The sequence below is a fragment of the Dermacentor variabilis genome, chromosome 5 (assembly GCF_050947875.1).
Source record: "Dermacentor variabilis isolate Ectoservices chromosome 5, ASM5094787v1, whole genome shotgun sequence".
In the NCBI taxonomy this organism is placed as follows: domain Eukaryota; kingdom Metazoa; phylum Arthropoda; class Arachnida; order Ixodida; family Ixodidae; genus Dermacentor; species Dermacentor variabilis.
In genome coordinates, this window is record NC_134572.1 from 191,595,652 (window position 1) to 191,608,756 (window position 13,105).

General features: G+C 47.6%; 1 protein-coding gene across 2 annotated transcripts in view; it reads right to left on the reverse strand.

Annotated features, from left to right (window-relative positions):
• Positions 1-13,105, reverse strand: part of LOC142583412 (alpha-mannosidase 2C1-like) — a 255,564-nt gene that overhangs the window by 125,316 nt on the left and 117,143 nt on the right. For both annotated transcript variants that reach the window (XM_075693863.1, XM_075693862.1), the window contains exons 9-10: positions 6,136-6,281; positions 4,034-4,422 (exon numbers count right to left, since the gene is read on the reverse strand). In XM_075693863.1, coding sequence (XP_075549978.1) covers positions 4,034-4,422; positions 6,136-6,281 — 535 coding nt within the window. The remainder of the gene's footprint in view (positions 1-4,033; positions 4,423-6,135; positions 6,282-13,105) is intronic.

The window sequence follows — 13,105 nt, forward strand, 5'->3', positions numbered from 1 at the left end:
AAAAGCGCTTACCGTCAAGACAGACGCGGACGGCTGCCCTGCGGAAGTTGAAGACAGCGTCTCTGCGGAAGAGACGTGTTGAACAATACGGGTTTTCCGGCATACTGATGCAAAATGGCCCAACGTGTGACAGGCGTTGCACCGCCGGTTCCTTGCTGGACAATTCTTGTACGTTGCAATATGTTTCGTGCTGCCACACCGGTCGCATGCACCACGGTTCCTGGAGGAGCCATGTGCGAAATGTCGGCCCTCTTGGCGGCTTCTCGGACTACGTCGGCCCTCTTGGCGGCTTCCCGGACTACGTCGGCCATCTTGGCGGCCTCCCGGACTACGTCGGCCATCTTGGCGGCCTCCCGGACTACGTCGGCCATCTTGGCGGCCTCCCGGACTACGTCGGCAATCTTGGCGGCCTCCCGGACTACGTCGGCCATCTTGGCCCGTCGACGGAACGCCAAGTTGAGATGCCTCGATTCTTCGTACATTTTCGGAGCCGAACGCGCGGTTCGCTCGATGAAGGGCTTCTAACGAGCGTCCAATTTCTTCTGCCTTGTCCAGGGACAGGGTTTCGCCATGAGCCAGCAACTTTTCGCGAACGCTGACGTTCGCTACCCCATGTATTATTTGGTCTCGGACGCGCTCGTCGTAGGTTGTGCCGAAGTTGCACTGTACCGCCTTCTCCTTCAATGCGGTCACGAATTCCAGGAATCCTTCTCCCTCGAACTGCTTTCGACTGGTGAATTCGTGCCGTTCCGCCAGGACATTTGTTGACGCGGCGAACAGCCGGTCAAGCCGCTGCAAGAGTCTCGGAAACTCTTACGCTGGCGGGACCGCATCACTTGACGTTGACGCTGCGCCGGTCGACTGCCTTGCTGCTTCGCTTGAAGCTGACGCTGCGCTGGTCGACTGCCTTGCTGCTTCGCTTGAAGCTGACGCTGCGCTGGTTAACTGCCTTGCTGCTTCCTGCTCCTCGTCTGCAAAGTACTTCCGTTGTCCCTCACGCCCGAGAGCGCTGACGAGCGCGGACGCTCGTCGCGCGTCCGTCCAGTCGCCACCGCCGGCCGCTTCGAGGTGGGCCTGAAAAATTTTTTTCCATCGATACCATGGAATTAACGGTGGGTCGGGCACTTCAAGAAAAACGGGAAGGTTCGCCGTAAAAGACGCCATGCCCGGTAGCGCGCAGGAGACAGTGCAGAAAACAAGCCGGAGCTCGCAGCAGGAATGGGGCACGGAAGAACAAGGGGGCGAGTAGGCCTAGGCTCGGAAGCCTCGTGACGCCAAGTGCGTCGGCGGCGTTTGCAGGCCGTGCAGACACAGGAAGGGGCGCTTCACTTACGAAGCTCGCTGGTTTCCAGGGGCTTCGGTCGGAACCGCTGCGGGAATCCCATCCTCGTCGCCAAAAGATGTTGTGTCGGCAGCGGCAGGCAAGCGGGGGGCCCCGACCGGGCGAACGCGCGGCTAGCGCCGGCGCAGGAAGGAGACACGGAGCGAACTGCTCCCGATGAAAACTGGAACGAAGACTCGGCCGACCCACGGCCGTTTATTACTTATAAAGGCTTCACACGCTAGATGACACCTCCAGATTGGCCCAAGCTCGTCACATGACAGAAGGGGGGTGCGCCATCTAGCTAAACAACTACAAAACACACATGTACGATGACACAGAGATCTGACAGGGGGCGACACTATACTACACTACTGTGTTCTTTGACGTCACAACCACGTGATCGGTGCACTTTACCTAACACTTCTACATTCAGCACTATGCTGCGATCGGTGGAGAGTATGAAATCTATTTCATTTCTTGTTTCTCCAGTAGAGCTTTTCCAGGTCCACTTCCTGTTGTTACGCTTCCTGAAGAAGATATTCATTATTCAGAGCTTATTTCTTTCCATGAATTCTACCAACATCTCTCCTCTAGTGTTCCTAAAGTCCATGACATAGTTTCCAACAGCTTGTCATTAGCCTGATTTTTTCCCTCTTTTGCATGGAAGTCGCCCAAGACTACAGTATACTGAGTTTGCACTTTTCTCGTTGCTAATTCAACATCTTCATAAAACTTTTATTTCTTCATTATCCTGACTGGAGGTTGGAGCGTAGGCTTGTACTACCTTTATTCTATACCTTCTATTTAGCTTTATTATGACTACTGCTACCCTCTCATTAATGCTGTACAGTTCATCAATGTTGGCCACTATTGTCCTTTTGGATTAGGAATCCTACTGCATATTGTCTCTTATCTGGAAGTCCTCTGAAGCAGAGGATGTGGCCATTGGTCAGCACTGTACAGGCCTCCCCAGTTCTTCTAACTACACTAAGGCCAATTATATCACATGCAATGCCTGATAATTCCTGAAAGAGTCCTGTTAAGCTAGCTTCACTCGAGAGGGTTCATGTGTTGAACGTTGCCAGGTTCAGTTTCTTGTGGTAGCCTGTCCGGGTCCAGAGATTCTAAGCACCCTCTTCCGCTTCGCAGGTCTGACTGCCACCCTGGTCAGGTGCTCTGCAGCTGCTAAGGACTGAGGACTATGGGTTAATTGTAGGAGTCATGAGGAAGGTAGTGGCCGAATACTGCACCAGGGAGGCCAATTCCTGTTCTAGTGAGGGAGTGTCTTGGTTGAAGCTTAGTAGGCCTTCCTAATTTGGTTGCACCTGGACTAGTATAGCCCCACTGGCTCTTGGCATTTTTGCCAGTGTCAGGCAGCGCTTCAAGCCTGGAGATGTAGTGCACTGGAGGAGGGTTCGAAACCTACGACCTTCAGATTAGAAGCCCGATGTACTACCTCTGCTCCATGCCACCCCCTCAGTCACATAGCTACAACTGGAACACTTCAAAGAAAAAAAAATCACACAGCTACCAAAAAAAAAAAATCTGAGTACTGTTAAAACTGGTTATGCTATAAGTGGGCTCAACTGTACTTCTTTCAATTTAAGATGTTTCAATGTTTGTACCTTGTGCTTTATTTTGTGCAACCTGGTTATAATAATTATCAGTGATACCAATGAAGTTTTCTTGGCACTTGAATGTTGTTATAAGTTGGTCCGACTGTACACTGAATGGGAACCAAGTGATGACACACCTAGCAACAGCTATAAACAAGCATTTATTATCAAAGATCAACAAGCTTCTCAGTCTGTGTACGTATTGCTAGAAATGAACACGAACAGAAAGGTTGATTAAGGCAAGTTATTTGTGTAGTACTAGATCTAGCCCTGGGCATGTTACCCAGCACCACCACTCATGGCCATCCCCCTGTGAGTTGTGATACTGGCTAACATTTCCAGGGCTATATCTATAATACGCATATACAGCACCTAAAAGAATGAATGAGAAAATGGTGCCATGACGGCTCGATTGGTAAGAGCATCGCACATATAATGTGAAAACGTGGGTTCAAATCCCACCTGCGGCAAATTGTTCTTTTGCCCACTTTCATTTCCCTATATTATTTCTATGTTTAAATTAAACAAGTATTTACTCTATGCATTCCTTGGTTTCATTCTCTGTTGGCCTCATGTATTGTGACTAACAAAAATCAAACCCCTTGATTCCCCTTCCACAAAGCTGAAAGTAATGTGCTATGGTGAAAGGGCCAAGGAGTTATGCATGCGAAATTATTGTAACTTCCTTTCTTAGCAGCAAAGTGCCACACTAGCTCACATTTCTTGCCTTTGTGGCTGAAAGTTCATACACACTGTGGTCATCTGGAAACCTCTTAGAGAGTACATGGTATTGCATTAAGACACTTAACTGGACATGCTAACGCACAAAAGTGGCAGTGTGCTAGATGTGTTTGAAGGGTATCAATTTTCTAAAAAAAAGAAGCAGTAGCAATGCACAAACAAATAGATACTAGCTTCCATTTTTACTGCAAACTATGATGGAGTTTGATGGTGAAGTCCCAGTTCTTATAATGTATTCTACACACGGTGCATTTATCTCTAACATTTTTTTAGAGGGTGCATGCAAGGATACAGACTATGGTAATAATCATGTTGTGACATGATTACAATATGAATAGATTTGTACACTCACCAAAAAGCTTCTCCAGTGCGCCATCGCTTAACTGTCCCGCTCGGTTGAGCACTTCTCTATTGATCCTTTCAGCATCTTTTCTGGCCTCGGCTATGCAGCTTCCCGGTAAGACATCGTGAAACTGGTTTAAGAGCACATCCTTCCAGCAGGCTTCAAATTCCTGACTTGGGTATGGTGCCACGTCTGGTGCAAGTGCAAACACCACGGAACAGATCATCTCTGCATCTCTCAGTGCCTGCTCACACATACGGTTGAGCTGCTTGGTCCGTGCATGCGTAGTGTACGTCGCATTGTGAAGCTCTAAAAACAGTTCGCCTGCCCACCGGCAGAGACTGCGAGACTCAGATTCCAGGACTGAGAAGAAGGCATCCGGCGTAGACAGTGTGATCCTGCAAACAGGAGGCACTGCTTGCAAACATTTTGCAGAGCTTTGTATTCTAGAGTAATGGCTAGGCTCTCTAACTGTAAGAGACACTCCATCTTGAACCGGCCATAATAAAACTAGTAGTCGCAGGTGAACACCATAAAATATTCAAGACACCACAAGCGCATTGACGTATGCAAGGTGGCAATCGTTACACCAGAAGTGGAATAAAGTTTGAATGTGCACGAGTTCGTGCCACTTTCGTTGCCATGGTAATGGACAGAAAGCGAGCTCACACCTGGAAGTTGCTTAAACACTGGAAGCTATCCATTATTTGCATACTTTACTTAGATCAATGAAAACAGCTCTGATTAAATGTCCCAGGCACTGATATCTCAATCTTACATCAAGGGATGCTTAATGCAAAACAACTGCAGGGTACATGGTACAATGAATGGCACACCAGCGAACATATGTTGTTTTAGCAGTTACATTCTTCAACAGAAAATACATAGCCATGACCCTGCTACAAGAATAGGCACAGCAAGGTGGTCACGCAGCTCCGATTGATCCTGATACTCAACGACACCCACTGCGACTTTACACACCACGAAGACTGACTGAAAAATGGCGGCCACTACGTCACTGCTGCTTTCAACAGCCGCTGTCTCACATAAATGCTGTGCCCATGCAAGTGCTTATTTCTCGAGTTCACTCTTGACTAAGATCAAAACTAAAATCGGTTCCCTTACTCCGCTTACAAAGTCGAGTGATCACAGCATGAGGGCGCATCTACTTGGCTTCTTGATGGTTTTGCAGCCGAGCTGGTGGCACGCCGCTCACGTCTCGGCAAGACATGGTTATCAAGAGCGAAGTCTACACAGTTCTCTGAAGTGCCTCAGTGCATGAAATGTGAGCGGAGCGGCACGTGAACGGTGCTCAACTAAAATTATCCGTTTCCTGACCTGTCCAGTTACCTCAAGTTTCTTTCGTTGGTGTGAAATCTCGAGTTTCTTTCGAGTTCTTTCACCGGGACCTTTTCGCAGGGGATGGCACGGCAGCTTGACTGTTTGTATCGTACACCATTTTGAGTAAAGCAGTTCGCAACATTCGAAATTAAGCTAATAAATTTGGGTCAGGGCTTTTGAACATTTTTATCATCCTGAAATTTGAATCAGACAGGATTGTATCATTGAGATTCTACTGCATATAACATTTATTGCAATCAAGAGTTCGATGAAAGTTTGTCTGGTCAGGTAACATGATGATGAAGAAATTGCGGTCATTGACCAAGTCATGGTGAAAAAAATGCAGAGATGTTTCGGGACCTGTAAGCATTCCTTGATCACACTATGGACTCATATAAGTTCCTTGATCACACTCTAAGTGCGATCAAGGAACCCCTATGAATCCTAAAACGTCTCCGAGTGTTTTTTCACCTGGACTTAACCAGTGACCGCAATTTCTTCATTATATACCATTTAAAAGTACATAAATGTTTGGTATGAAATGGTAGTAGGCATATCTTTTTCTGTTTAGCAACTCCCTTCTCTATTTTACGAATAATACTACTCACCCAGACTCACTCTCCCTCTGTAAACAGAAAGGGTTAATACAAAATTTGGCACATCTGCCTGCAACAAAGATTCAGTAATCCCTGGTACAAATGAACCCAACAAGGAGGCATTGCTGACCCACATCAGCTATAATTAGTGAAATGGAAACGATAAAATCTCACTTGGGAAGCCCGCTGACGTCTTGTAGTCTTGACTGACGTCGCAGCATGGCCTCTGTGGGGCCGCCCCCCCCATCTCCGTGACCAAAGAGGAGAATGCTGTGTGACACTCGCCCTTTGTCCTCCAGGTTCGTCACTGACTTCACCACCTGAGCCATCATGAGAGTTACAGCCTGAAAAAGCTGTCTGTGCAAACACTTTTTGAATTTAAATATGTATATGGTGGCTAACACACACATTACACATGCAAGGTTAATGACATTTATCATCATCATATCTTGTGTCCACTGCAGGCCTCTCCCAGCAATTTCCAATGACACAGGTATGCCTGTGCAGCACAATGTAATGCTAAAGACAAAAAAAATTGCTAGGCTTAGCTTGGTTAAGCCAAGAATGCGTTGCATATTGCGCGGTCAGGTGGTGGCTGCGGCCGCGCGCGACCGCGCCAGTTGGGGCCCAGCTTTTCCTCCGTGACGTCACGCGCCGGCGCAGCGCCCCTCGCGGGAGAAGCGGGAGTCAGGTGGTGGCTGCGGCCGCGCACGACCGCGCGAGTTGGGGCCCAGCTTTTCCTTCGGCTGTCGTCACGTCACGTCACGTGGTTGCGCTAAAGGTCAATGGTGGCTGCCCGGCCCCGCCCAAGGGCTGAACTGAGTGATTGCAATATGCAACGCATAAAATAATCAGAACATGCGTTGTACTCAGATACAGAAAAATAACAATAAATTGCAAAGGTAGATTTATTTTTATTGAAAAGAAATGCTCATTGTATCTATCTATCTATCTATCTATCTACGCACACACACAGTCGAACCAACTTACAACGATCCTAGATATAACAATTTATAGGTTATAATCACTGCATTTCAGTGCAGTTACAATTTTCCTGCCCTACCTATTGAAAGTGAGTCCATATATAACAAACATTTTCAGTAGCGATGTACTTTTACAATGAACACTTCAAAAGTGGTCATGATAAAAGGCGGGCACATGCAAAGTTCCAAAGCACGGAATTGCGACCGAACTGGGCGCACGGCAGTGCGCCACCCCACTCTAGTCCGGCAGCTCTAACAGCAACGAAGATAAGACTACCGAGATCACCGAGTGCCAAGCGTGGATATTAGAAGCCGCGAGGAAGATCACTCACTTTTACCTCCGCAATAGCACGCACCCGTGCTTTAGAGGAGGCCACAATGGCGGCATTTTAGTTTTTTCACAGTTCTCCATGCGGGACCGCGTCAGTCACGATTGCAGCATTCTTGTTTACAGTCGGTGGATGTTACTACACCACTACCGGGAGATTGTTATTTGTCGATGCTTCGTTTATATTGTTGTCGATAAACATCGCAATGGTGTGCTACCTTTCAAACTTAATAATTTTTTGACTGGAGTGACATAGGAAACAAACTTCATTCTTCTCGCCATGAGTGCGGCTTGCATTTCAGCTGTAACGGCAAGACCTTTGCAAAATGACGGCATGCCACAGCAGTTTCCACTTCCAGCCAACTATAATGCTTTGCTATCATAATCAGGATCCATACCTGTCCCGCTGATAGTAAACCATATACCAACGTCAAGAAGAAAAAATCGCAGCTGCTGCACTCGTTACGAAATGGCAGAGGGCACCATTTTCAACAAGCTACGACACCGCATTTCATTCTTTAGATGATGTTTTTAATGGAAACTTTCAGCTAAATGCGTTAAAGTGCCAGGACCAAAAAATAACATACTAAAGATAAGATTTTCGGACCCAAGTGGTGTCAAATTGTAACTGCCGCCGCCAGCTTCAGTGTCGTGAAATTTTTCATGTATTGAAGGGTGAGTCCACATATAACAAACTACTGATACATCGATCACTTATTGCAGAACTATCAAGTTCGTTATAAATGGGTGCGACTGTATGTGCATATATATATATATACATATATACATATATATATACACACAGTCGAACCTTGATATATCGAACAGCGCAGTGATCGCGAAATAGTTCGATAAAGCTAGAATTCAATATATGAAATCATGTAAAAAACACATAAAAAACTTCTGCAAATCAATCAATGAACCAAGGGAGCAATAGGGAATCGTTCGGAGTGCACGTTCAGTTGTGCCGCTTGCAATTGGCCCACGCCGCACCGACTTCATCAGCCATGAGCGCGCGGTCGATTGTGCCGCACGCCGCATCGACTTCGTCAGCCGTGCGAAGTCAGCGTGGTCTTCTAGGTCAATCGCGCACAGCGCAACCGAACGTGCACTCTGATCGCTTCGATTCCGATCACCCCCCAATCGTGGCACAGTAAATACTCACTTGAAGCTTCACACAAAGTATTTATTTATTTGGCTGAAAGTACTGAAGCAGTGCAGCGTGCTTTTTATTGGCAGCCACGTGTTTAAACACGATGTTATCAACACAGTCTAAACGATCCACAAGTGATAGGCCTGTGCCCTCTATTGCGCCACAGTAGCGGCATAGAAGGGCCAAAGCAGCTGAAGTCGGGAGAGGGGCAACATCAGCGCTTGCGGAATCAAGCTAGGCAGCGTTTTCATTTGGCCGCTACTTCTGCTGCTATCTCCACATATGTCAATCGAACCATTTTGAAACACTGTCAATAGCAAGGTATTAAGTGGCGTCTGCCAAGACATCTATGAGTGAGCCCACTGAGCACGCACTGTTGCACGTCTTTGCAGATGCAAACTGCCATTCCTTGTGAGGCATGGCAGGTGCAGAGCGCGGCATTGAGGAGGAGTCAGTGCATCATATGCAATGCATCCTTGACGGTGCCAAACTACCCAAGCCGCCGTGTGCGTACACCGCTATGTTCAAATGGCGACGATCGATGTGTGCAGCTATTGGCGGCGAGGAGTTACGGAGTCGCCATCTATCGGAAGCGCCTCGCTGGCGTAGTATGAGGGATCACGCGGCACGCTCCTCATAGGTTTTGCTGTCAGCGCTCACTGAAAACACCATGCGCGAGCTCTCCGGACATTTCTGTAAGTACTTTCGAAACGAGAGAAGTTGTTTACTGTCTAAATAATAATCTTGGGCAAATTGAAAGCACACAATCCTTTACAGACGCTATCTCTTTACCGAATACGTACAGTGAATGCCACTGCGCGCGATCGCCACGATGGAGTCTCCCGAACCGGCCTCTTGCGTGAAAGGTAGGTAAACGCTGAGAGCGAACTATGTGAAATATGTTCTTATAATGTTTGTATAACTAAATGGAGCGTAACAGAATGAAGCCTCAATGCAGCGATCGCGCAGATTCGCAGCGACCGACTGCGCGTCTGCATGCTTGTCCGCGCACTGTTTCGCTTTCTCCGCGCGCACGTTCTCGCACCGTGCCATGAGCTTTAGGCCGCAGAATATTAGCATTTCACAGTATACAAGCAACCATTGTTGCGTGGGAACTATCAGAGCTGTCCAAATTACTTCATTGTAGAGACTTCGACGCCTACAAGGACTATGATGTGCCGTCGCGACGATTCAATCTTTTTTTTTTCTTCTAAATTCTTTGACTTTTCAATATTATTTTTCGAGTTGCGTCGCACTGTATGTTTATCGGTGTTCTCAGCGTGCAATTTCCCGCTGCTCCTTTTTTGTAATCCAGTGCATTAATTCATAACACAAACATGACCATATGCCACGCTTTTTTTTTTTTACGGGTTTCTTACCGCTCCCTTTCCACTCCAGTGAACTTGCCAGTATCTATAGCATCGACAAGTTCATAGACCAAACCGTCATGAGATTAGTCGGGCAGCAGACTCGGGCGAGCGTCTCAGCGCGTTTTCAGAACATCGCAGACCGGGCGCCGTAGCAGAAATCTTCCTCGCGCCTGTGCTTGCTGCATACCCGAGTTGTAGCCGATGACTGTTTGCCGGTTTTACGTTTCGCGAGCCAAGCTTCACGCAGCTTCTTGTCCTGCGGCTACGTGTGAATAAGGCTGACACCGGCCTCCGTTACGTGCGTCCGGCCCTGCGGCACCGAGCAGTAGCCTACCATGTTGCGCGCCTTCAAAGGCAGCCACTACCTATTGTAGTGCTTTCAAGCGTTGTAAAGGAGACACTCGAAGCGGGAAAAATTTCGCTACTAAATGAGGACCGCAGCGTACGAGGGAATTCAAACTCGTTTTCAGCCCGCTTCGGCGCTCCCGAAGCAGCCGACGCGGCCGCTATGTCCACGTGATCCCTCCTAGCATCCCTCCTAGATCCCTCCTAGTATCTCAGCTTGAGAAATCGAGAAGAAACGCTGGAGCAAGATTGCTACAAGCATCACGCCATGTACTTCCCACTGGCTTGCACAAGAAAACTGCATGTCCGTCAGCCTTGCTTTCTTTGCGCGAAGCTTGCCGACACATGCTACGTCACGTACTGAAGCGCAAGGTCCTCATGGAAACAAGCCCATGAGGAACTGTTATCATCTACAGGACCTCCTGCGGGGACAATGTTGAGGCAGCCTGCCCTACTGCATCAGCGCTGCCATCGTGGCCATCACTGTCGCTATCTGATGCAAGCACATTCGCAATGATCACCTCATCGGTTAGAAGCACTTCACTTCCAAATTTTTAGCAATGTGCTTTCTTTTCACCGGCAACGACGTGCATTTCCAATGATCAGCGGGCAGATCAGCCATCTTCCATCTCGGTGGCAAGTCAAATGAGGCTGAGAAACAACATGGCTAGGAACGACTTCAACACAATGAACAAAGACGAACATGAGCGACTTGATCCGTTAGCAGACTTGCGCAGAATGAGGAACACAGAATAAAGAACCAACTGTGAGGGCCGAGTGGGCAACCTGGGAGCAGCACCGGCAGCATTGTCAGTGCAGTTGAAGCGGCCCATTCATGTTTCAAAGGGCAACGCGGGGCAGAGCTATGGGTGCAGTCCATTCGTGTTCGGAGGGGTGGAAGAGTGATAGGAGAGACTGGCGTGTATCTCTCATGAAGAGAAGCGCACGGCGGCAGTTGGGGTGGTGGGCGATCGTGAAGCAGCTCGAATTTGAGTTCTTTTTTTTCTTTCTAGGATTTCGCATTCCATTACGGATGCCCAGCAGCCAGACTTTATCGTTATAAGCGATAATGTGGCATGGGGACATTGTATAAGCGGGTTAATTCTTCATCGAAAACATACAAAAGTTGACGGTGCAGCAACCTTTCATTTTTATAACCGATATATTGTTAAAACCGTTATCATTATAAGTGGGTTCGACTGTATACTGTATTTATTTGAATTTAAGCTGACAGTTTTTTTTTTCTTTTTCAAATAATCACATACCAAATACTAGGGTCAGCTTAGATTCAAGGATTTTTAAAAATGCACCAGTTTGCAATCAAAAATGATAAATATGGTGCATAGCTAGCGCCATATATAAAAGTCAGTATCGCAGCCACTATTAGCCACGCCAGTAGCCAACTAAAGTACACGAGCAACGTTGCTGTTTTGACCTGTATCGTATTGGCATGCGGCATGGGCCATAGTGCGGCGTTATCGTAATGGCACCAAACAGGCAATACCAATATAATGCCGCCTTCAAATGAAAAGTTGTGCTACCCACCGAGGCATCATCAAATGTTCTAGCTGGGCGGGACTTCAGCATCGAAAACAACCGTCATTGGAGGGGGCAATGGGGGACGCTTTTTGTGGGCGCCGCAATGAGAAGATGACAGCGATAAAGAACATAAGCACGCGATAACAGAGAGAAGCTGTTCAGTGAGATCGCGCCACGTTTTGACGCGAGCTAGCTGTGCCGCACTGCCTGCACATGAATGGGCATGCATACACGAGCTTGTGCACATCCACAAGAGTGTGTGGTCTAGGCTATAATGATGAGACTAGCAGCGATGGTAACATAGAGTGAGCTCGGCGTGTTCATATTAAATAAATGCTGTTTTCATGTTGTGAACGCTGTCCTCACTTTTTTGTTAAGCCTACATTCGAAATAAGTTTTTTTATTTTTTTCTGGCTCTGGACATTTGGGGGTTGGCTTAGAATTGGAGCCGGCCTAGATTCAATCAATCAATCATATTTATTTCCTTTGAAAAGAAGGAGTATGGGACTAAAAGCTTGAACAGCTTGACGAGATCCTGCTTCCTTACAAGTTGGCAGAACAGCAAGGTGACGGCCAGTCATACATGAGAATTTCAAAGTGGACAAGCGTTATAAGTAACAAGTAATACAGAATGAAAGTAACAAAACGTCAAATAATCACACAAGCAAAATGGTAGTACAATAATCAACAACATGAACAACAGCAGTGAACAAGAACATGTACTAGTCCTTCATATAAATAAGCTGGCAAAATCATTTGATAACACAGTTTTGGTTACATGAAGGATCAAAATCTTGTCAGTTTAATATGTTTAGCAGCGAAGGTAGTGTGTAAGACAAGGATTGTTCGTCACAGGAAGTTCTGGCGGTGGGTACCAACCATAGCTCTTTATATCTGGTCTGACGAGCACTTATATTGACAACGGTGCCGTTGTCAGGTCCGACAACGGTGGGCCGTTGTCGGACCTCACTTCTTGCGGGATTCCATGGCGGGCAAAGATGGATTTGAGAGCGTCAATGACTGCCTGAGCTGTCGTGCTCCTCAGGGTCACCACCTCAGGGAACCTTGAGTAATAGTCCACCACCAGGATGAACGTCTGGCCGTTGAGGTGGAACAAGTCTATTCCAAGGAATTCCCAGGGATGTCCAGGTAGGGCTGTGCAGAGCAGGGGCTCGGCAAAGTTCACGCGGGTGGAAGCGCACTGTTCACAGTTGGCAACGAGAGAGGCGATGTCTGTCGAGATACCGGGCCACCAAACTGACTCCCGAGCTAGGGCTTTGGTCCTGTTGATGCCCTGATGACAGTCATGCAACAGCGTCAAGACCGCTGGCCGAAGGGACGATGGGATGACTAACCGGGCGCCCTTCAACAGAACACCGTCGCAGACAGAGAGCTCGTCTGCCACCGAGGCGTACTTTGTAAGGTG